Source organism: Drosophila guanche, unplaced genomic scaffold (genome assembly GCF_900245975.1).
Source record: "Drosophila guanche unplaced genomic scaffold, DGUA_6, whole genome shotgun sequence".
NCBI classification, from domain to species: domain Eukaryota; kingdom Metazoa; phylum Arthropoda; class Insecta; order Diptera; family Drosophilidae; genus Drosophila; species Drosophila guanche.
In genome coordinates this window covers 1113274-1138437 of record NW_022995752.1, presented here as the reverse complement: position 1 = coordinate 1138437, position 25164 = coordinate 1113274, and the positions used below count along the sequence as shown (strand labels likewise).

Genomic DNA, 25164 nt, shown 5'->3' with positions numbered 1-25164 from the left:
AGAGTTGTGGATGTTGGATGTTGCATGTTGGATGGATCTCTATGGATAACTATTCATGTGTTTGCGGTGATGGATTGATTTTAGGTGCCACTGACCCACTGTAGGAAAGGGGTTTGCTGCACGTTTTATTGTTGCACGTCGTCGCTGATTGTACAACATTTATATATGTATGTATGTATGTGTATGCATGTATTATATATATAAATATCTAGAGACATGTCTACACGAGGCCTACACACATATCGAGAGCTACAAACACATGAACGCAAGCGGGGCGCGCGCAGAGGCATCATGCTGTTCAGGCGCTGACCAACACTGTCTGTCGACGCGCAACTCTGAATCTGAATTTCACTCACTAATCACTTGACTGACTGCCTGTCTTTCTCTCCGGTTCTCTCCGGTTTCAAGGGGTGACTTGTTCTCGCGCTCTCTCGTATCGCTGATTCCTCATAATTATTTTCAAATATAAATATTACACCATTTATTTATCATATGATTTGCCTGCTGCTTCTCGTTCTTCTCTTTCTTTCCTTCTTATTGTTGTTGTTTTTTTTTCAAGCACACTGAGTGCGCCATAATTTTTTTGTGTTAAATTTAACCTTTTGTATTTAATTTAAAAATTATTAAAGCGTTTTTTACTCTCAAGTTGTTGTTGTTGTGGTGGTGGTGTTGTTGGTAGCTTCCGCTGACTGACTGACTGACCGAATGATCGATAAATCGATTGATTGAACGATTGGTCGATGGATGGATGGATCTGTGAATCTGTGGATCGGGGTTCATCGAAATGAAATGTGAAATTCTTTAGCCCTTGTTTTTTTCTGGATGATGATTTTTCTCCTGGATTTCCTCTACGTTTGTTTGTTCTCCTTTTGTTTTCCGCTTTCTCTGCGTTTTCTTCTCAATTCATCTTCTTCGGTTATAAGACTAAACTACGTTACAACTAAATATCTGTAGTCTCGTGGTTATATACGCTATATGTATGAATGAATATCTATATGTAAGTCATTTGTAATTGTTTCCATTGCTATTTCTATATCTCTATTTGGGCTTCTATTCCATTTGGGCATTCTTTCCTTTCCCTTTTCCTTTTCCTTTTCCTTTCCCTTCCTTTCCTTTACGTTCATCCTGTCATCCCGCTTCTGGCCCTTTCTGGCTGGTCTCTAGACAAAAAGGCTGCTTCGGCTGAGGTTTGGCTTCGAGGAGGAGGAACACTGTTCCACCTGTAGATTGTAGTTCTTGTAGTTTGTTGTAGTTTTTGTGGTTCATGCTGAAAGATACAATTAATCAGTATACAAAATAAGAGGGGTTAATTTGCATAATTTGCTATGCTCGTTCAGCAGCTGATATTTCTTCCGATTCGTTCAGCGATCAGCCTTGAATGCGGTCTCGTTTGGTATATCTACTTCCTACTCGGGTTTCTTGACCTCCTCCGCTATCCGTAACATATTCAAATATTCACGTATTCGCATCGAATCGAATCACTCACCAAAAACTAATCACCGAATCTCCAACTCTCAAAGTTTATGACTTTTGAGTGTCTAGTAATAATTTTGGTAGTTCTGTTATTTCTGCTATTTTTTGACACTCGAAGAGCTGGGTCAAGGTCGTCACTTTTTGGGGCTTTTGATAAGAGTTTTAAAAGTTAATAGAACGGAAAAGTCATGCAAGTAAAACCGTGGGTGGGTGTGTGATTGAGGAAAATGAGTGGGTTTTATACAGAGATTACATTTTTGGTTACAGGTTTCTGCAGTGTACAACCTTTTATGCCACAACATGAAATGAAATAGAATTACATTTCTTTTAAGCTATTCATGGGATCAATCTGATGGGATTGTTACACCCGACCTTCTGCATTTCAGGAACTGCTTTCAATTTTATAGATCCCATTTGAGGAAAGTGGAAGGCATTTCCCATTCCAGAAGGAGCAACTGCCGCATCCATCAGGTGGAAACATTTTCCCCCTTGTGTCTGCTGCTGCTGCAAGCATATTGGCATGTAAAAAGGTTTATAGATTTTTCGCCTTATCAGGCCTCTCCAGCACATGCCTCCACCCAACCCCCCTTATCCCCCTCCATCTCTTTCTGTGGCAGTGGGGCAGCAGCTTATGACGTAAGCGGGCCACAGCAGCGAGCTATATTAAATCTCTTGTTCAAAACACAGAGCCAGATACACATACGCACACTCATGAAGATATAAAACAAAAAGAATAACAAGATAAAAAAGTTGGTTGTACTTTCAGGCGGCATTTTATCGCTGAAACAAAAAGCGTCACTGACTCCCCAGCCACTGCCGAAACAACCGCTGCACCCACGCAAAGGTGTAGCCATAAAGATACAGATATGTATGTATTTTGTATACAATAGATACAAACAAACAAACGAATATGTATCTGAAATTGGAGAGGTGCAATATACATACAGCATTACACAGTCGTCACTCTCGAGTGTCCCTCCACACACTCAGCTCCCCGCTGTCTGTAAAGTTGTGGCATTGAAATTACAAGAGATCTCTGGCTTTGTCTCTGGCTCTTTGCCTCGAATTACATAAAGCCAAAAAATCGTACAAATTATGGGCTTAAGGGAGGGCTAATGGACTCAAGCCGGCTAATGGCTAATGGGAGTACACATTACGTGAGGCCAAAAACAGAGACTTTCACCTGTCCAGAGATCGAACAGAGAGTGGCCTTGAAGTGAGTGGCCACTCGCACAGACCACCCACCTCAAGGCAAGACAAAAAGAGTTTTTCAGAGACCAAAGAGACGGCGCCAATGGTGGGAGGTGCTTCCTCGCGAACACTATTGACTCATACTCTTTGGCATTTATGGATGGTATGGAAAGATATATTTTAGAAGGAGAAATAGTTGGCTCCATGTCTGGCAACATATATGACCTACAGGCAATGACAAAATTGTTGCCAACAAAGAGAACAATCAAAATATATAAAATATATTATATTCAACGATATTTCCAAAAGCAAACAACAGATACTTAAATCATAGGAAATAAATTAATTTATATAAGAAAAATATATACCCCTCCTCACTGGCATCTACTAAAAAAGAAACCCGAAATTCAAGAGGAAAAACATTTCAATAAATCAACAAAAAGCCAGAGAGGACCACAGCCACTGGCACTGCGAGTGGACAAGACCGAAAATATCTTTAGATAAATGTACATACAGCCATACGATCTATAAATGAATGAATATGTATATTTCACACACATGAATATATGAAATATTATAAAAACGAGTTGATTGATGAGGCAGATGTTCCATATCCTCGAAAAACTGCACTCAGAATGCAGTGGGACACACCCAACCCTTTGGATTACCCTGAGATTTCCCCAAAAAAATAAATAAATATAAACATTTTGATGTTATATAATTTATACAGAAAACATCGATAACCGCAGACGCGGAGCCACCCACGCACGCACTCACTCATGCAAATGGCATACGACACACGATTTTATTCATTTTATTTATAGTTTATATTTTTATACTCAATCCACACACATTCCATCGACATTCGTCCCTCCAGTTAGTCCGTCTGTCCGTCCGTCAGTCAGTCATTCATTCCCTTCGTTTGTTTGTCAGTCTTTCAAGGAGTCAGTCGGTTGTCGAGTGGATTCCCCTGGTCGGTAATTACACACTTTTTAAAATGCAGTTTGTGCCATGTAGATACCCATCAAATATTCAGCAGAAGGCCCAGGCCCAACCCCAAAGATTGCCCACAGATGGAGAGAGGGACAGAGGGGCAGCTAACCTGTGCGAACGAGCACCTGCTGTAACCCAGTCGTTTGGCCTTTTATAAAATTCACAAGAGAGAAAAATAGAGATAGACAGACCAGAGAGAAGTATGTCAAATGTCTGTTGAACCACCCATCCACCCACCGTCACAGTCAGCTGCTTAACTCTGTCTCAAAGGCGGAGACAGGGTCCTAATCCCACACATTTCATATCATATCATATCAGATATGTACGTATCATATCTCAGGGCTTGCCAGAGAGACACAGATAAGAACAAGGTGAAACGGAGAGCTAATGAAAGGGGGATTCAAGGGGATTCCAAGGGAATGAGGAAACACTTGTCACACGAGAAGCTCTCATAGACAACAGGAGAATCACAAGAGTAGAAAAGTTTCCATCCAGCATTTTTTTTTATTGATTTGAAATTGCAAGAAATAAAAAAAAAATTATCTTCAATAAAAATTCCATTCAAACTCTTTCAACTGAACAACATTCAATGTTGACGAACGCACTCTTGACCGGGAGGAGGGTCCCCTACCATTGCACGCTCCCATCAATCCATCCATACTCCCATCTGCCCTTACGCTTCACTGACTTTGGCATCAGCTTCCTCTCCGGACTTCTGTCCGATGGTCAATCAGTGGAGTGCTCCTACTACTCCCCTCCCTATCTGGTTCGAGGGTTCAATAAACGTAAAAACAGAAAAGAGATCTGCAATTTGCAATTCACTTTTGGCTTTCGGAGCTTTGTTGTTCTCGTTGCGCCATTTCTCAAGATTCTGTTCTCACATTCATCTCCGAAAGACAGACAGACAGACAGACATTCGCTTTGAACTTTCAACTTTGTTTAATGCGAAAACAAATGCAAGGAACGACCACAGCAATACTCATCATTAATTAGCATGCCCTATCAATGGAATTGAACCTTAAATGGGGGAACGGGGATCGGCAATCGACATGCCAATTATCTATCCCATCAATGTAGCTCTCTCGCTCTTAAAACAAAGTGTGGAAAACTTTTTGGGGCTATAATTGTAGTACGAGTAGAATCGATGCGGCGTTACGCCGTATCTAATGTCAATAAACTTTTTGGCTTTGAAATCAAATCAATTTTCGTGCCAAGCGAAAGCGCAGACATCACGAAGGAGGAGCATGGAGCACGGGACATGGCACTGGGGGATGACACCATACAAAAAGATAAAGAAAAGAAAAGAAAAAAAAAAGAGGGAAATCGATAGAGGCCCTCAAGACAAATCAATTAAAGAAATTGTATATGCATAAAATACGTTTTCCATTTCATATTTTCTCTCGTTTGCTCCACAGCAGCATTACTACAGAGAGAAAATGTCAAACGGAATGAACAGGAAGCGGAAACAAGAGACAAACAGAGGGGCAAGTGCAGAGAAAACTGGGAAAGCTGATGGGACAAGCTACGACGACAAGAGCGGAGAAGCGCAAATTAAAAGCAAATTTCAATTTTTGCAATGACATTGTCATTGTTTCTGTTGCTGTTGCTACTGTTTTCTGCCACTGCCGCATGCCGCATGCCCCGATTCGCTTTTTGTTGTAACAGAATTAACTACGAAAGTAATTAAAGACCAGGGGCAAGGCAAGGCAAGACACGGTAGTACTCAGGCCAGGACCCACACTTTGGTGCAGGATTGGGTTTGGTCTGGGGTCAATTGTGGTTCCCGCAGGCAGCAGCAAGGCAGCAGGCAGCAGGCAGCAGCGAGCACGAGGGTTTAAGAGGATGACAAGGGTATGAGGTGGCTGGGAGTACGAACAGGAGACTCAAGTTGTCTTGCGCGCGCATGAAGGCAATTAACATTACACACAAACGCACCTACACCCCGCGAGGGAAGTCCAAACAGTACTCCATGTGAGAAATAGTTTATCTCAACACAAAAAAACTTTTAAGAGTACACAATTCCGGGCTTCAAAATGGATAGATGGATGAATCCTCTCAATCGTCAGAGGGATTATTGTTCGAGCAGCCCTCTCTCGCCTGACATGCCGCCCACACAGCCACAGGGCACACTGGCTAAGGAAGCCACTGAGGAGGATAATGGGTGAACTGATGGACACAAGAGGGGCAGATAGGGATGGATGGGAGCTTACACGCAACAGCGCCGCCGCCGGCGACATGGCGCACAATTTGTGCGCTGCAATAAAATGAAATTAAAATTTGAAACAACTACAGAAGCAACAAGAAATATTCCAGGAAAAATTAGCAGGGATGGTGTGGGACGAACTGGGGGAATTGAGTGCACTGCGTGAGTGTGCGTTCGGGGGGAGTAGCTGTGTGTGGAGTCTGTGTATGAAACACAGCTGAGAAGCTTAAACGCCATCATCCATCGTCATCATTCTTATTTCTCTCTCCCTCATCGCATTATTATTTCTCCACTTTTTTTCCCTCTGGTAATTATGATAAGACAGTAATTACATTTATCTGCCGCTGGCAGCATTCGACAATTCAGGGGCATACAAATTCACTCTATAGCAGCGGCCCACACTGCGTATACGTATGCGTAATGTATGCAAAGCAAAACATGTTGCGTATACGTCATGTGGTGCGGTGCGGTGGCATGCATCCAAGGTAAAGTGCATAGAGAATTAGCTAAATTATCAATGCGGTTCGAGGGGATGTGGCTGCGGATGGGGATTACCTTCCAAACTCAAATGAACGACTAACGCAGCGGGAGATCGACGGGCACTGCAGTTGTCTATAGGTCAAGGACATTCAACAAATTGTTTATGCGAAAAGAGCATCATCATCGCTAATGCGTAAGTGGAAGAATGTCAAACGACTGACGTCATGAATGCGTAATAACCCAATTAAATAGAGAGAGAATATACAAAAGCGAGCACAAAAAATGTATAATAGAAAAACAGAGCTAAATGATTAGGCCCATGCCCCTCCTGCCCCTCCACAGCCAATCTACACTCTCCTACGGGGTAGACTGTATTTGTCATTCTCTAAAGATTGATGATTCCATTAAAAGAAGGCAGTCCCTTAACCGCACTCCCTCTCCGTCGCTCAGTGTAATTTCTATTGGGCAAAAAATAAAGAGGCACACACCTCCCCTACTCTACGCACACACATAGAAATAATTAATCAATAATTACGCTACGTGCGCTGTGTGGGGTGGAGGCAGGGACTAGGACGATAAAAGGCAACAAATATATTCAATCTAATATACCCTTTGCGCCAGGAGGTGAGGGTATTATGTGTTCTGTCTTGTTAGCAAGGCATCCGTTCGCTTATGGGCACATTTTTACAGCAAATCAACGCATCCGTCCCATCCTTTGCCGCGTGTTTCCCAAAGAAGTAGTTGCCAAAGGGGTATCAATGCTGTGACCCTTGAAATAATCTTCTATTCTGTAAATTTTTGTTTGTATTTCTTTTTTTTTGTGCTGACTGGCACCTGGTCCCAGGTTTAACTTTTCCTCCGCTCTCTCTTCAGGTCTTTCTCCTCTATCATAGGCCGCCCTCTTTTAATGTCAGAGTCTCTCTCTCTCTCTCTCTTCCTTATCCTCTCTCTCTCTGGCAACAAAATTATTATTGATTACATGTCAATTTTATTGAATTTGTGCAAGAGAGATGTCCGCTCTCTCCCCCGCTAATTGTATTCCCCTCTGCTGCTGCTGCTGCTGCTGTTGCCTCTTTCCCTGCCTCTCTCCCGATCTTTCTTTTTATCAAATTCAATTAGACGCACGACTATAACTGTAATTGTATGTTCGCCGTCACATCCAGTGAGTGGAGGAAGAGGGAAAGGGTAGGGAGAGAGCAGGAGGGGGCCAATAAAAAGTGCTGTTATTGTTGTCTTTTGTTATCAGGACACATGATGATAATGAATGCATCCCAACACAATGATAATGACGATGATGATGATGATGTAACCATGAAAAACTATGCCAGGCCAGACCAAAGTGGGAGGGGATGATGTGATGTGCATACTCTTAACCCATTTTCAACCCCCCACTCTGAGCCTCTCCTACCCATCATTCAAGCAACAAAACAAATTAAGAACCAAACAAAAGACAATGAATGAGGGGGGGCCCACAAGGGAAAACGCCAGAAGGCGAACCGAGAACCTCTCTGAGACGCCCAACCCGAGAGAGCGAGAGGCTCGTTGGGGACAGAGGGCAGGGGGAGTGGGAGCTGCATAAATGAATCTAATAACTACCTTTGTTTGTTGCCACCACTTGCGTGTGCCCTCCCACCTCTTCCCCCTTACAATCACCTTGCACCTCCTTCATTCTTATCGCCAGCTGTTTCTGCTGTTTGGTTGCTGTTGTTTTTACTGTGTTGCCTGCCAAGTTCTGTTTTAGTTTTCATCCATTAACCCCCCACCCCGACATACCCCTAGTACTTCTTTTAGCATGACAAGTGGCGTCAATAGGTTTTGTTTTTCTACTGATAAGTGAAGGTACGGCCCGCCATCCCTCCCTGCAGCACTCGATGGGTTGTCCACTATTTGTTTTCCAGCCAATTCCTTATCGCGGCATTCAGAAAAGTGTTCGAGAAATCGAATGTCCATTAAATAGAAGGCAAAAGTGTTTCGATTATAATTGAAATGAATGAAGCCCATTTCCCAGAAATTCGATAGCAAAGTCTGAGGGAATATCTCTCTCTGTGTCTCTCTCCCAAATTCTTTATCCCACTGCTGCAACTTTGTATTGGGAGTCATTCATCTTTCTCTTGCCTTCCATAGCCAATCGAATCTATAGCATACACCTGCCCATAAATAACGCCGCAACTAAACACAAAATAAAAGAGAAATTTTCAATTTTCATTGTGGCACTGTTTTTCCATGTTCAATTCTATTTTATTTGCTCATAAATTCTGAATGAAAATTGCCTGCCGGCCATTGGACAGACAGCTACAGCTACAGAAACAGACTATGGGGACGTTTGTATCTCATAGATACACACACACACCCCGCAACGAGTGAGATAACTCGTGAAGTGGAATATTTGATACTCTCTAGTCTCATGCAACAGAGGGTTCAACTCAGAGATAGAGAAGAGCGTAATACACTAGATACCCATATACCCCACATTGAATGAATCAATGGCTATGAGAATCGGGGCGAGAACAGTGGAACGAGAAGCAAAAATAAGTAAATAAACAGCGACTACAATTTGAAAGCAAAAACGACGAAAATAATTGCACAAATGAAACAAAAAAGAAGCATTAAAACGAGCACAAAAACAGCACGAAAAGAGGGCTGCGGACTACGGAGACGAGTCAAAGCCGAAAGACAGTGAGACAGAGATACGGACGGGCCGACGTGTGTGCGTTATATTTAAATGATTTTGCTCGCAGTTTGCCTTCGTTTTGCCGGTGGTGCTCTGACTATAGCTCCGTGTGGATCTCTGCTTGTGTGTGGTGGATCTGGTCTCTGGCTGACTGACTGTTGTCTCAATTTAAATGCCACTCCCCTAACGTTTTCAGAGAGAGAGAGAGAGAGAGAGAGGGGATATGGCGACTGCGAAAAACCCGTTTGCAAAAACCTCAACAAAAAAGAAGCCAAAAACCGAAAAAACCAAACGAAAAAGTTAACAAAATAAGCAACAGAAAAGCACATTTAATTTATTCTCCTTGCGTATGAAAAAACGAGAATAAAATACAATTTGAGTTTTGTTTCTCTTCTGATTTGCATTGCTCATACGAAACGTTGCCGCAGTTTTTCTTTTATTTTCTTTGTTTTTGGGAGTGGAAATCTCTGTTAACCCTAGCGATGTTGAGCGTTGGGAAACTGGAGAACCAGAAAACACATTTGTCATATTGAATACTTGGGAAACTCTCAAGCTCTCTTTCATAATTGTTTTCGTTGCTGTTTCTAGTCTTCCTTCCTGCCTTTAATTGCGAGCATTGTCTGCTCTTTGCCTACATTTTCTTTGGATTGTGGCGCGTGCGTGTTGGCAAACCCCCGTTTTGAGGGCACTGTTACAAGGCTGAGATCCCCCGGAGCCGCCACTCTGTCTTCATAAACCCAAAATTGGCCAGACAACGTCGTCAGATTCACAAGCGTGTTGGCAGCTGCATTCTTGTCGTGTCTACAGCCTACGAGCTGCTTTGCTTGGCTGTGGCTTACGGCTTACGGCTTAAGGTCTAGGCGCTGCTTATTGGAGCAAGTCGAATCGCTGAGAGTGTGTGGAGTGTCTGCAGAGCGAATTCTCAGAACAAGTTTGGGGCGACATCCAGCTGTGACATGAACTTTGGCTCCAAATAAACAGAAATGCCGATAAATCATGCAATGAACAAACCTACTTTAAAATATTTATCAGAACGATGCAGGGTCTAAAAATCATCAGATCATAATGAAACTTTAAATATGTATGGACCGACAATGCCCAAAATAAATATTTGCTCTAGTTATTCTCTATGCAGCGTTCACTGTACCGGATACCCCGCCGCTTTCCACTCATCATCACACCCTTTCCCATTGATAAACAATCAGAAAATCCATGGAATACATTTCGTTTAAGGTAAATAAGTAAGGCTAATGCCTAAATGCCTAATGCTCAAATACGTGTACTTAGTACCCATGACTACGAACGAAATCGTAATTGACTTGGCCCAAAACAAATGATTGATGGCCTTCTCCTCAGCGTCGTCGCCGTCGGTGTCGGCTTCAGCCGAAAGCCAAGCGACACAAAACAGAAAGCAACAAACAACAATTATAATTGGTGCCAATAAAATTTGTAGACGAGACACACATGTCACATGGAAATATACGATTCGTACAGGGTATAAATAAAGCGAAACATAGGGGATGGCAGATATTTAGATACACTTTTGGGACAGGCAGCAGAGGCTTGGCTAAAGGTCAGACAAAGGTCATGGTCACTCAATATATTTTTGTGATCTTTCAAGAATTTACAAGTTTTTGCCATAGAATTTTCCAATGATTTTTATGCGGCATTTGCACGCATATTTTGCGGTGGGTAAAGGGGGTAACATCAAAAATGTTCTAATTTATTAATTACGAGCCAAAAGAGTGGTAGTTTATTTACTTAATAGCCGGCGGGCACGCAAAAGTCGACAAATGAAAAAGTATTCATAATATTTCATGTTCAAAGTTTTTGGTTACGGATTGCAAGAATTATTTACGAGTATACTTATACCCCCCAGAAATGGGTCAATTGTGAATTTTCCTTGGGAGAATTAGAATAGAGTAATTTGCTAAAACTTTATCAGGAAAACAGATAAAGATAATGGAGAATAAATTAGAATAAAAACGGACACAAAGAGAGGGTTTTCCCCATCAAGTTGTGTGAACTACGACCACATTCCATGGCAACAAATAATAATATTATCAGTATACTGCCTGTTGTTTGTCATTCCCGAGGATAAGACGCTCTTATAGACATTGTGGAGCTCTAACTAGCCGTAATGGTACGTCTCCGTATCTGTTGCCAGGAAATACTCGGAAAAATGTGGAATACATCACGTATATAGATCGGAAATTAGTAACCAAGGGGTATGTGTGAGTCATCCAATACGGAATGCACAAGTTCGAGGGAATCTAATTAAAAAAGAATGCCGTGTCGACCCATGTATTGTGCAAACAGCAACCAACAAACAAATTTCTGAGGAATGCCATGCCGCTCTTGTCTCATAACGAAAACTCTCTGGAACGCACTTAGCCTGCGAGCAAAGCAATCCATCAATCAGACTGATGCTCGTCCCATCAATCACATGCGAGAAAAGTTGCACACAACAAACAAAGACGAGTGCAGTGGAGAGAAGAGTGGAGAATTACCCTAGCGCTTACTCAAATGAAACCTCATTACGAAAAAGGTTAATATTATTTATAGTCAATAGATTAACATTCAATTATGCAATATGGTTTATGTTGGTTGGAACTATGGGGTTTTTAATAATAGAAGCAATAGATAATACATAAGAGAATATGTTGATATGGTGGGTTATACGAGTACAAATTAATAAAGCAGTGGAGATATAATAATAATAGTTCAAGGATAATTATGTAGATATGTAGACAATAAACAGAATAATAAAATAAGATGTGCGCAAATAAATATATAAATACATATGAGAAAGAGAATGGTACAAGGGAAATAAATATAAAAATAATAAAGTGTTAAGTTTAAATGTATAAAGAAAGTGCTTTTACAGTCAAGGGATAGTCATAGGCAAGGGATTAGTAACCCATAACCCAAGTTAGTAAATGCATGAAATAAGGAACATATGTAAAGTGGGAAATTATAAAAGTATTCCTCACTATTGTGATAGGTTTTTCATATAAGAAATCACAGATATTCTTATTATGTTTGGTGTTTTCCTTTGCTATCTTTTAAGTTCTTTGCCTAAAACATGCCTACAGAAGTTCGTTCTTTAATCTGTGATTCATCTATGTAGGGGAAGTTTTTCTCTCTTCCTAAAGTTCTTTTTCTACAACTGACATTAGTCGGATCGAAAGTTCAGCTGCTATAGTTTATAACAAATGTACTCACATTTATGCAAATTGTTGTGAAAAATCCACTGTAGTAGAATATATAGCGATGTTTTTGTGTTGTTTTCTGTTGTGTTATGTTGATGTGATTAGATAGTTCGATACGTGGGGCATGTGGCTGGTTTTTGTAGACATAGATATAGACATAAACCATATGTCCAGACGTAGACGTAGACGTAGACGTAGTAGATGTAGATAGTAGTAGTTGTTGTTGTTGTGGCTGTTTTTTGCAGTTGCAGTTGCAAGTAGAAGTAGACATATAGACAAGACGACGACGACGACGACGACGACGACAACGACGACAACGACGGCGGCGGCTACGGCTATGAGGACATGGTCCGCCAGGCCGCAACAGCAGTTGGGCGACAGGAGCAACTCCAGGAGCCTATGGAGCACGGAGCTAGTGCAGCAGCAGTGGAATTGCTCTGTCCTGCTGTTGTTCTTGTTGTTGTTGTGGCGGTTGCAAATATGTGGGTGGAGTGGAGGTGGTGGAAAACTTGATCTAGAATTCAGCAAACTCCTTGGCGCACTTCTCGGTGCTGGAGATCCGCAGTGCCTCCTCCTCGTAGTCATCGAAATTGCTTGTATCGCCGGGCCCCTTACACCGTGGTATGAAGGGAGCCTCGATTTTCTTTTGGAAGATCGCAATCCAGTCGGTGGAGGCGAACCACTTCTGGTTCTTAATATCATTAACGCCCGCCTTCAGATTGCCATAGCGCTTGGTCAGGTCGACCTGCAGCAGATTGCGCAGCAGGTCCTTCAGGTCGGAGCCAAAGTGCGAGGGGAAGCGCACCTTGCCCGAGACGATCTTCTCGTAGATCTGGATGGGCTGGTCCGCAAAGAATGGCGGATAGCCAGCTGCCATCTCATAGACGAGGACGCCGAGCGCCCACCAGTCGACGGCCTTGTTGTAGCCCTTCGACAGAATTATCTCCGGCGCCAGATACTCGGGCGTGCCGCAGAGCGTCCAGGTGCGGCCCTTGACGCGCTTGGCGAACCCAAAGTCCGTGACCTTGAGGTACCCCTGCGAGTCGATCAGCAGATTCTCGGGCTTAAGGTCCCGGTAGATGAGGTCCAGGTAGTGCAGATACTCAAAGGCCAGTACAATCTGCGCCGCGTAGAAGCGCGAGTGGGGCTCCGAGAAGCGACCCACCTTCCGCAGGTGGGAGAACATCTCGCCACCGGGGACATACTCGAGGACCATGTAGAGGTTGGAGTTGTCCTTGAAGTGGTAGCGCAGCGAGACGAGGAAGGGGAACTGGATTGCCTGCAGGATGCGCTTCTCGTTCAGCGTGTGCTCCACCTGCTTCAGCTTGACGACCTTCTGCTTGTCGAGGATCTTCATGGCGTAATAGTCTTTCGTGGGCTTGTGCTGGACGATCATTACGCGGCCAAAGGAGCCCGTTCCAAGCGTCTTGATCCGCTCAAAGTCATCGAGGGCGGCGGTATTGGTGGGGTTGCGTCGCCACTTGTCCTCGAACTCCTCCTTGGCCTGCTCGAGAAACTCCTTGACCGTCTCGGCGGCATCCACCTTCTTGTTGGACGTGGTCGCGTTATTCCCCATCTTCGAGATTGTACCCGTGAGCGATGAAAGTCGAAACGTGGCGCTGGCAGAGACCTGTGGCTGTTCCTCACTGGAGGCTCCTGCTGCTGCTGTTGCTCCGTCTGTCGTGCTCGCTGCTGCTGCTCCTCCTTCGGATGCTGCTGCGGCTGCGGCCGTTGGTGGCGTTGTCTTTTGGCTTGCGGCGGCGGCGCCTCCTCCTACTGCTCCTCCTGGCCCAGCCGAGCTGCTGCTGCTGCTAGCCGCCTGCTCCGGTCCTCCTCCACCGCCGACGCCCTCCTCCTCGTAGCTGGACTGCTGCTGTAGCTTGCCCTCGCCCGATGTCGAACTATGATGGGATTTCTTCTTTTTTAAGAATTGCAAAATGGATTTAGCTATTTTGCCGACCTAAAGGACCACGGAGAGGAGAGGAAATTGTTGTCGCTGGTTGGGTCACGCGCTCCTTGCCTTTGCTTTGCACTTTGTCTCTTGTTTTGTTGGTTTTTGGTTTTTGTTTCAGTTTTAGACGCGTTTAAATTCTCGTATTGGTATTACACTTAGTTTACACTTAGATTATCGGCTTAGATTTAGCATTTGGTTTACACTTTAGATAAATTCCTAGTCGCGCGATTTGTAAATGTATGAGAGAGATGGGAGATGCTGCAAAGAAGAGAAGAGAGAGAACAGGGAAAAATTAGCATCTGATTTGGTAGAGCGACAGAGAGGGGGAGTGTATGTTGTACGCCATGTTTTTCTTTTTCACTGTTTTCGCAGTTTGTTTTCAGTCTGTAAGTCTCTTTTTTTTCTTTTCTTTTACCGCTTTGTTGGCACTTTGCGTGTCTTTGCTATTTTCGTCTCTTTACGCACACACAAGTCATGGACTGGGGGAGGGGGAGGGAGAGAGATGACGATCGTGTCAAGTGTCAAACAGCTGATGGTCAGGCAGGGCATGGATATTACCTACTCACTCGCACTCACTAACTCACTCACACACACATACACTTCCAGCCACTAGCAATTTTTGTCTCTTTAAATTATTAAATCGTTTGCCGCTGCCCCTGCTCCCCTCAAACAGACACCTTCCTGCTGATGATTCTGCTTTTGCACATTCACTACATTTCTGCTTCTGTTTTTGCTTGCTTTTTTTGTTTTACTTTTTCCTTTGCATACGCGCGTACGTGTGCGAGCGCGAGTGTCACGCTGTTGCTGGTGTATGCGTGTGCCTGTGTATGTTGGGTCTGCGCGTCTGGTTGAATATTTTACGGCTTTGCTTTTGGCAGAGTATTCTCCGCGGTGCTAGGTGTTTTCTCGTGCATACTTTAAATGAGGTAAATTGCCTTTTATTGCACATTGTGCTAAATTTTTCGCCGCTCGCCTCGCTCGAGTTTAAACAAACGCACACGCATACACACAAAAACCAGCCACACACACATACAACACACTCAAACACAGCGCCGTACACGTACACAGATTATCCAATCGATTTTTTTACACTCATTTCCTTTCTGCTTTTGTTTGACTTTGCTTCGTCTTCTTTGGGGAAATAAAATAAATTTACCTTTTCGCAATATTATTTACTACGTTGCTAGCGATTTATAAACACATTTAGAAATATTGCATTGAATTTCCCGATTCTAACACTCGGCTGTACCCGTATATATTTTACTTTTCTCTTTCGTTTTTAGCTTACATTAAAAATACCCGTATTGCCGCCGAACCGATTGTTTTTTATTTTTCACACTCTTTCTGCTCTCTCGGCCTGGCTCTCCAAAGAAATACGTTATCCAAAATTGTGCTTTTCCAAGTTTTATTTGTTATCGGAGCGCGCGCAGAACCACGCGATAAGAATTGTGAATGGTACTATTGTGACTTGGCCATTTTTACCATTGTGACTTGCTCACTTTTACTATTGTGAATGGGCAATCTGTTGTTTTTGGGAAATTGCCCAATGGGAAGGGACATTTTCGACCCACAATATACCTGCGAAATATCCAGTCTCGTGCTCGTATGTCGTACGCAACTATGAGTAAACGCACTCAAAAGTCGGTATATCAGGTATTTAAAGTATTAAAAGTATTTATTATTGATGTACCAATTTCTTGTTTTGTCAGGGAATTCTCATCTGTTGTTAACCGAGCAGGGAATTTCTCTCCCCTCCTCGAGAAAGAGACTTAATACTGCTTTGCTATTGTGACTTGCCAATATAATGGAAATTGGTACTATTGTGAATTTGCACTTTTTTGGGAAATTTAAAATTTGTAGGGAAATTTTAGACCCGAAAAATATAAATCTGAAACATCCCGTCTCATGCTCAAATGTAGAACTCAATTGTGAGTAATACGTCCTGCTACTGGCAGTGTTCCCATGTAACATTTTCGAGCCGAAATACACCTCTGAAATTAAAAAATTCCCTGCGAGCGCGGTACCGCCGACTTCGGCCATCTAGCAGAGTTGCGTAAGAATCGTTTTCACTGCTTATCGCACAAAGGAAAATAAATAAGTTAGCACAATCCCATAAACTCAATTATATTGTAAAAATAAATTAACTCCAAATAACTCCAAACTCCAAAATGTAATTTCTTTTGATCTTTTCTTGAGCGCGCTATTTACTAAGATGTTGATATGTAGAAAATGTGAGGTAATTAGTTTGTTTGCCTGCAATAAAAAAGGCGTATTTATAATAAACCAAATTAATTCTTCAATTGGATTATATTATTGTTTAATTGTTAAACGTTTTTTCAAGCTAGTAATACTAAATAAAATAGAGGAAATTGATTTAAGAATGGGGTATATTAACGGTATATTTTTTAAATGAGAAGGTATATTTTGGTATATTTTTGGGGGTCTGACGGTATATTTCATCGATTCTTCCGCTGTCACACTGTCCCTTAGCAGTCTTACCAATTTAGCTATTTTCCCCATGAGATCTTCCGTTTTTCCCTAGCCGATTCTGGGAAATGATTTTGAAATTATAGCAGATTCTCTCAAATTAGAAAGCGCAAAAATGTAGAATTGTACAGAAATTAGAACCGACCATTTTAATGCATTTTAATTTCTGGAAGATATTCTGTGCAATACTAAGTCCTATAAATTATAAATGTTCAGAAATTAGAAACACTCAGGAACAAAGAAGGTCTTATTTGCGAAATTCTGTTGTTTTAACGTTTCAACAATTTCGCGTTATTTTTCCTCCATCAAAATGATCTGGCTATTTCTCGTCGTTTTAATCTAGCTTTTATTTAGTTTAGCTTTTTTATGACTCGAAGAGCTGGTAACACTGTCCCAATGCACGTGCTTTGTTTTGAGCGCTTACTTACTTTATTTACCGCCCGCCATTGCCCTCAGTGAAGCAACAAGCCGAGAGGTTGCATTTAATTTTGAAACTATTCCAACAAGTAACAAAGAAAAACTTTAAAATGGTAAGAATCATCAATCTAAACATTGGTAAAGGGAAAAATCAACAAATAACCTTTCCCCACAGACCGAGGAAGTGAACCCGAAAGCATTCCCCCTGGCGGATGCCCAGTTGACGGCCAAGATAATGAATCTGCTGCAGCAGGCACTCAACTACAACCAGCTGCGCAAGGGCGCCAACGAGGCCACCAAGACGCTGAACCGTGGTCTGGCTGACATTGTGGTGCTGGCCGGCGACACGGAGCCGATTGAGATTCTGCTCCACTTGCCGCTGCTGTGCGAGGACAAGAACGTGCCGTATGTGTTCGTGCGCTCCAAGCAGGCGCTGGGCCGCGCCTGTGGCGTCTCCCGGCCCATCGTGGCCTGCTCGGTGACTACCAACGAGGGCAGCCAGCTGAAGTCGCAGATTACGTCCATTCAGCAGGAGATTGAAAGGCTGTTAGTTTAGGTTTAAGTGATTGGTTTAAGCAACCATGCGTACAAAGTCGTAACATAAATAAAATGCGTGTATTTTTCTAAATACAACAAAAAGGAATTTTTCGGCACATGTCTGGCATTCAAGTATTACCGTATGAAACCGGAAATTCGGATTTTGAGAAAATACCATATAAATACCGCCACAACGGTGGGTCAGCTGATTCGGCTCGTTCCGTGTGAATGCCACTTGTCCGCCGAAACTTCGGGTCGACTGTGTGTGTAATTTTGGGGATATTGGTTGATCAAATGACAAAAATGCATCGCTATTCACGTGGACCGAGGGAACATACAGCTAGATTCAAGTGACAAGCAGCTCCCCGCAGCTGCAGAAGCAGCAAACGCAAAGCACGCAGTGCCTACAACAAAAAGAAAAGTAAACCCTCCCTGACGCCGGGATTCGGGAATCCGCAGGATTCGTGGGGCGTAACGATATGAAACTGCTAGGCAAATACGTGGACAAGGGCATGCAGGGGTGAGTACTCCCATTCCCCCACAGAAATTATTAATTAATTGCTTTTCTTGCAGCAATGTGACCCTCATGCCCGAGGAGTCGGAGGACATGTGGCACGCGTACAACCTAATAGCGGAGGGCGACAGCGTGCGCAGCACCACCATAAGAAAGGTGCAGAACGAGACGGCCACCGGCTCCTCCACCAGCAGTCGGGTGCGCACCACCCTCACCATTGCCGTGGAAACGATCGACTTCGACACGCAGGCCTGCGTGCTGCGTCTGAAGGGGCGCAACATCGAGGAGAATCCCTACGTTAAGATGGGTGCCTACCACACGCTCGACCTCGAGCTGAACCGCAAGTTTGAGCTGCGTAAGCCCGAGTGGGACACCATCGCTCTGGAGCGCATCGAGATGGCCTGCGATCCCACCCAGTCGGCCGATGTGGCCGCCGTTGTCATGCAGGAGGGCCTGGCCCATGTCTGCCTCATCACCGCCAGCATGACACTGGTGCGCAGCAAAATCGAAGTCTCCATACCACGCAAGCGAAAGGGCAGCGTCCAGCAGCACGAGAAGGGCCTGGCCAAGTTCTACGAGCAGGTGATGCAGAGCATCCTTCGCCATGTCAACTTTGATGTCGTCAAGTGTGTGCTTATCGCCTCGCCTGGCTTTGTGCGCGATCAGTTCCACGACTACATGTTCCAGCAGGCCGTCAAAATGGACAACAAGCTGTTGCTGGACAACAAAAGCAAATTCATGCTCGTCCATGCCTCCTCAGGGTTCAAGCATTCCCTAAAGGGTAAGCTACAATCTCTGCCGCTTCGGATTGTCATTGTCATTAATTTCCCATTCCCCAATTGCAGAGGTTCTCCAGGATCCCGCTGTGGTGGCCAAAATGTCCGATACAAAAGCCGCTGGCGAGGTCAAGGCTTTGGAACAGTTTTATATGATGCTGCAGTGCGAGCCGGCCAAGGCTTTCTATGGCAAGAAGCATGTACTACGCGCAGCCGAATCCCAGGCCATTGAAATGCTGCTCATATCCGACAATCTGTTTAGGTGAGTCCCAGTCATCGGATTTCCCTTCTCAAGGGTAATTCCAAGCGGAAGCACAACCCAGACAAGACACATCAAGCCCAATCAAGCGGAGAGATCAAGAGCACAGAGAGAGAGAAGGAGAAAGAACCTTCAACTTTAGCCAATTACCAGCGACAAGCGCGAGACGACAATTTAAATGTTTGAGGGAGACTTGCATGAGTACATGAGAGAGAGTAACAATTTTCCACCACGATGATGATACCCAGTTTGATCTTCCGCCTGCGTAGATTGTAGATTGATCTCTAATCTATTCGCAGGTTTTATCCATTTAAAGAAAGCACGTCCCAGAGAAACAATTTGTGTGTTTGGCCCCATGGCGACGTGCTCATGATCAAGGCCGTGCGTCGTGCCTCGTCGTTCTCTGCCATTTTTGGGTGTATGCTTTGTGCCTCTCTTCGCACTGATCTCCTAGCTAGCTTGCTTTTGTTTACCATTTTGTACGAATTTAATGGACCATTGAAATTCCAGCAACGAAAGATCCAAAACTGCCTCGCAATTAAACTAAAATGAAGTGTTTATCGGGCTCTCTGGTTCTTCTTTACTTAATGTTTAATGTACTTAAAATTCTAGGCAAAAAGGTGTGTTTATTGTAGCACTTTTAATCAGTCAGCTTTGAATTAGTCGCTCCCACCATACCATCCGTATCTTCCGTCAGAAATTGTTCAAATCGCAAGTTGTCGTCGTCGTCGCTGTGGTTGTGGCTGTGGCTGTGGCTGTCTCCCCTTTATCTCGACATTTTTGATTGCTGTTGATTGTTTCGCAATTGTGGAACAAAAGAGAAAAGACAGAGAGTTTACGTTAGATGAAAACGCGCATTTTCGCATTGCAAAGTGTCATTTGATTTACCGCCTGCGTTGCTGTTCGTTCCACTGATTCTTGTGTTGCTTCTGGCGGGAAAGGTCATCCTGCTCCTCCTCTTGCCTCATCAATAATCGTTGGAAGTAATCGTTGAGTGTCTCCCGCATGGGCAGCAGGCGGCTGGGCGATGTTGGAGGCGTCCCGAAACAGGCCATCGAGAGCTTTCTTCTGTCCGCCTTCATGTGTGGATCGCATGGCCAGGGATGGCCCAGATCGGAGATGGTGTAGTCGGGCTGTCGGTTGAGCATCTTCATGGGTGTTAAGTGGCCGGCACTTGAGTAGGAACTTGAGTGGAGATTGAGATACATATACATTCTGTTCGAGTTATTTAACGACGGAGCTGGAGCTAAAGTTGCTTGGAAGTTGTGCGTTCACTTTGGTGCCTAAACATTCCCTGCTCTCCTAATCCGCCGCTCCTCACGGCCAGTCCCCAGTCCCCGAGCTCTCGATTTGCGTTTGATCTGTTTTTCGCTTTTTGGGTCTTGTCTCTGTTTATAGAGCTGTTTTCGCCAGACGAGTTTGGAGCACAGGCAAAAAAAACTGAACTAAACTTTGATGTAAATCGGATACGTGTGTGTATACTGCGTTTCTATCTTTGCTCTCTGAAAGCATTTCTTTATATAGGTTTTCTCGCTTAAAGTATCGCTAATTACTAACAGCACCCAATATCAACATTCGTGGGCGACCACTCGAGCGAGGGAGCAGGCAAACAGCAAAAGAGCAAACCTTTTTTAATTTATTTAATCGCTCCGTTTATGGATCAGCAGCACTCTCGCTCCCACTTCTGCTTCCCATTGGAAACGCTCTCAATGGGTTCCACAAGCCACATTTGAACGTACATATGATCCACTTGCAAAGTTATGCTAGTTCTGCATCCATTAACCGATTTCCCTCACACTCTGGGGCATCGACTACTAGTTCTCTTGCTGTGCACTTTTATAAATTATTACCAGTTTTTCTAGTCTTCTAGTCCCTCTTTGTCTTACAAGCAACCTCGTCGTGTCTTTTGCATCCAAAACGTGCCCCCCTTTTCGATGTATTTTTCCGTTTTTCTGTTGTCGCAGCTGGCGGCGCATGTTAATGTTGTCTTGAAAGACAATTGTTTATAATTTTACATATAAGGGAAACAGACCCAACACGAGCATTGGGCAAGAAGTGAAAGGGCTTGCCGTATATATCAGATGTTGATACCCTTAATGGATTGAATACGATATCCATGAATCACTGAATCTTAGGGCCATTCCCAAAGCTCTGCTTCGAGAGTGTTTTGTATCACTGGGGTTGGGTTTTATTTGGTTAGCGAAATCAATGAGTTGTCCCCGAGACATGCATAAAATTGTTTCGCAAGTCGAAAAATCAAAAGAGAAGAAGAGCGCGAAGGTGCGCTCACCTTATTCGAGTGCTTTCACTGTTTATTCCCATTTCTAATTTCTTTGTCAGCGTTTTTGGAGCGTATCACAAGGTTCGTGCAAGAGGCAAGAGGAGGTTCAGTTCAGTTCAGTCAAGTTCAGTTTCCACCGCACCTCGTCGCCGCCGGCAAACGGCCTCACATTTAATTAGACATTTTTACGGGCATTTACTGATATTCGCACTCGCATTCGTATCTTGTGTCGCACATTCCCTCGCATTCCCTATGCCCGGTACTGCTTTCTGGCTGGCCATGTCATGGCTCTTTCGGCTAGACGTGGCGGGACCTCGTGCCTGGGACTGGAAGTGGGAACGAGAACGGGGCCCACGGTGCACGCTAATTCCATTATAACAATTGATTCCATTGTGCAATCATTGTCACGCAGTGGAAAACAGCAACAATTATTGCATCTACAACAATGGGCTCTCTCCTGCTCATCGCAGCTTGCGGTTAACGGATGAATACAACAAAAATCAGATACAGATACAGGTAGCTCAGATATACACAATAATTGCTGCTGCATTTCTTTCCGCTGAGTCAACAGATGGAACCCTAGCTTCCTCCATGAACACAACAAATCCTCAACAACTTTCACTCGTTCAAAAAACACACCTATAGTTTTTATGCGTGATTTGTGCAGTATTTCTGCTTTCGGCTGCAGTTTGCAGATAGATGGACGGACAGATTGGGAGACCCGTTTCTGTGGCAGCAGCAGCAGCAGCAGCAGCAGCAGCAGCAGCAGCAGCTGTAACGCGGGTCTTAGCACCAATTTTTCTTTACGCGTGGCAGGTCTTCGAGCCGTCTTCGTACACGTTCTTCGATGCGTCCCCCAAGAAAGCCGCTTTGCAACTAATCGCCGAGGCAGTGCCTCAGCTCGGTCTCTCTCCCTCTCTGTCACTCTTGCTGGCACTGCACGTGCTGTGGAACGTAAATGGGTTCCACATGGTGAGAGCTGCGCTCCCCCACTGGTCACCGATCGAATGAAATTGCGCTCTCTGCACCGCGCTCACTCTCTCGCTCGCTCGTTGCAAACAGAGAAGCGGTTTTAATTAAAATTTCGATTGGGATTGTGACTGGGATTCCTTTGCTTCATTGTTCTTACTTTCGTACGCGTTACCTGTTAATGATAATGCTGGTTAATGGTTTATCATTAACATAATAATTTCTCAGGGGTTCTTGAACTGTCGCTTGTGGATGCATTGCTCTGGAAAGCACCGTTCCATAGGGGAGACACAATTTCCAGTTAAACTTGACACCTTATCCACTGTGCATTCCTATGCTCATCACGTGCCATCATGCTTATTAACGATCCAACCGATGTTGGAATGTCAAATTCAATAGATATCACGATCCATAGAAGTCTAACTGATTCATTTGACAAATATGTGTAACAAATTGTTCCTTTCTTTAATTTCAGATGTCAGGATGTTAATCTCAGGAAGGAGTATGTCACACTGGTGGAGTCTGTACGCGATGCTGGTGGCGAGGTGAAAATCTTCTCCAGCATGCACATCTCAGGAGAACGTGAGTATCAGAGACAACGAAAGAGAGCGAGTGACTCACTTTGAAGCAGCTGAAGAGTGAAGAAACTTCTATGAAGTGGGGGACTCGGTAGAGCACTTCTTTGTGTGTGAATAGGTTCTTCTTTCCACAGTCTCACTTCAGTCATTCCTATGCTTTTGCTGAATTTTAATAATCGTGTGCAGGGGCCTGGCCTGGCCTCCCCCTGTCTGTCTAATGACCTCGTTAAATATTCTATTTTTACATCCCTCATTGCACTGCGCCACAAACAACATTTGTGTACGCGTAAATGTTGTAGATGTATTTTTTGGAGGGGTCTCCCGCATTAAAAAGTCCAAAATGACAAAATGTTTGCCTTGCCCCCTTCGGAAGGGACTTTCGATTTCGTTTGCATTTCAATTTGTAATTTAGAAAGCATTAATTGCACATATTTGTGTGTCTTTAAATAGTCATTTCATTCGACAAATGACTCACGTGTTGGCAACACTTTCCGTTTCGACGCGAAAATGGGTCGTTGCAGGTTCCGAAATAGATCCAGATCCCATCCCTACCGAAAACATTGTCCTAATGCTCGTCTATCCACACTTGTAAGTGGATTTCTCAAGTACTTCCCGTTCCCCTTACGATATCTTTTGCTCAAGTTGCTCAATGAGCAACTGTTTCCCGCTGGGCAGTTTAATCAGCTTGGAATTACATCAACGTATAAACATTGAAGTGGAATTTAAGAGATAACGACCGGGGCCTGGCAACCCACAAAAATGATTCGAGTAAACAATGTATTATCGTGTGGAACCTGCATTAATCCAGCGATAATTGGGCAGGCAAAGAGAGAACAGAGCGAGAGAACCTTTTGGCCAAGTTCAGAGATTGAGTCACAGCTGAGACACTGACAACCGGAGAGCCTTGAAACGGGAACCGCCCACGTACCCAGGCAGTCCATTAAGTGGAAAAGTTGCATTTGACTATGTCATGGGTCTAGCATGCAATTGACTTGAAATTCTATATACGTAGTGTCCAACAACATAGAGAGAGAGATCTCACCATTCTGCTGGTTGTTGTTTTTTTAAATTTAGTTTTATTTAGCGCTGAATCCGTACTTGCAATCTAGTACTTTAACAACCCAATTAAGATATTACAAAAGGACCAAACCCCAGGCTATACGCTGCAGGGACAATCAATGCGGAAATGGGTATTTATCATTCGTTAAAAGTATTGGCAAAGCCCTCAGAGGTCGTACAGGTAATAAACGAGCGACTGCGGTGTCTTGTCAGCCTGTCACTGTACCGGCTTGGATGTCTTCCAATTCACTGCTCCACTGCAGCTTAAGATCCCAGTGTAGGGTGTAGCCTCACATACCACGGGCAGTTTTTTACTTGTCTCGATGTTCGATTTTGAAGCACCTTTATGTGTTAGCAGATATTCCCCGGATCTGCACACCGTACAGCCAGACAGTACGTTCATTGTTCCTCTTCTGTTTATAAGCCACCGCAATTGCTGCATCCTTTGCCCACACTTTCTGGCCGTGGCTTTCAAATGTGGGCCAAAAGTAAGACGATTGTCTGGTATGAAGCACAGATACTTGGCCTTCTTTGGTTGGTGTAGGTTAACTCCTCTACTATCTTCTCAACTCTGGCTGGTTTCATAGGCAAGGACATTTATAGAGGGGTTTTGAAGCCTTGAAGCCATCCCAACGGCTGTATCTGCTATTATCTCTAATCTTTCATGCTATGAATCCTTTTTTTCTTTCTTCTCCACAGAACTGGCTCAACTAACTGGTGTGGCTGCTCTACTGCGTTTCCCTATGCCCGAATTGGAGGACAGCGATGATGACGATGATGAGGATGGTGCGGCAGGCGGAGATGATAGCGATAGCGACTAGCAGGAATAGAGATAGAGAAAGGATACAGTAGAGTAGCGTATGAAATGGAAGCTGGAAATGGCGTGGAGTTTTGGGCATTTGTTAAACGAAAAATTTGACATAGCGATCGGATTATACACGTAGATTAATAGATATATGAACTACAGACAGACTGCAGACTGCGTCAGGGCTTATACAATACACTATTATACAAGTACGATACGATACGGATACGATATACAAACTATTGCTTTAGGTCTTAACCCCCACCCCTGCATGGCTGGGCCCGGAGAATCAATTGTGTTCTGTT

The 25164-nt window shown here is 43.9% G+C and overlaps 4 protein-coding genes across 6 annotated transcripts; 2 read left to right on the top strand and 2 right to left on the bottom strand.

Annotated features, from left to right (window-relative positions):
- Positions 1-872: 872 nt before the first annotated feature.
- On the bottom strand, positions 873-15640 carry LOC117587709 (cAMP-dependent protein kinase catalytic subunit 1). The gene is made up of 4 exons (XM_034278613.1): positions 15334-15640; positions 12237-14435; positions 1119-1267; positions 873-1079 (listed from the first exon to the last, which is right to left on the bottom strand). The coding sequence occupies exon 2, from the start codon at positions 13797-13799 to the stop codon at positions 12738-12740; it is 1062 nt and encodes a 353-aa protein (XP_034134504.1). The 5' UTR covers positions 13800-14435; positions 15334-15640; the 3' UTR covers positions 873-1079; positions 1119-1267; positions 12237-12737.
- A 1396-nt stretch (positions 15641-17036) lies between these two features.
- Positions 17037-17714, top strand: LOC117587711 (NHP2-like protein 1 homolog). The gene is made up of 2 exons (XM_034278615.1): positions 17037-17194; positions 17257-17714. The coding sequence occupies exons 1-2, from the start codon at positions 17192-17194 to the stop codon at positions 17635-17637; spliced, it is 384 nt and encodes a 127-aa protein (XP_034134506.1). The 5' UTR covers positions 17037-17191; the 3' UTR covers positions 17638-17714.
- Positions 17715-17815: 101 nt separating this feature from the next.
- LOC117587708 (protein pelota) lies at positions 17816-25057 on the top strand. Its single transcript, XM_034278612.1, has 5 exons — positions 17816-18138; positions 18192-18913; positions 18978-19170; positions 22893-22999; positions 24754-25057. The coding sequence occupies exons 1-5, from the start codon at positions 18098-18100 to the stop codon at positions 24873-24875; spliced, it is 1185 nt and encodes a 394-aa protein (XP_034134503.1). The 5' UTR covers positions 17816-18097; the 3' UTR covers positions 24876-25057.
- Positions 19724-23161, bottom strand: LOC117587713. Of its 3 annotated transcripts, none has more exons than XM_034278618.1 (4): positions 23154-23161; positions 22094-22143; positions 20056-20356; positions 19724-19954 (listed from the first exon to the last, which is right to left on the bottom strand). In XM_034278618.1, exons 3-4 carry the CDS (start codon positions 20319-20321, stop codon positions 19861-19863), a joined length of 360 nt encoding a protein of 119 aa, XP_034134509.1. In that variant the 5' UTR covers positions 20322-20356; positions 22094-22143; positions 23154-23161; the 3' UTR covers positions 19724-19860. The 3 variants fall into 3 exon arrangements, with proteins under 3 accessions (XP_034134509.1, XP_034134508.1, XP_034134507.1); XM_034278617.1 differs by lacking the exon at positions 23154-23161 and adding an exon at positions 22222-22328 and having other exon boundaries at positions 22094-22191; XM_034278616.1 differs by lacking the exon at positions 23154-23161 and having other exon boundaries at positions 20056-20352; positions 22088-22191.
- Positions 25058-25164: the final 107 nt, after the last annotated feature.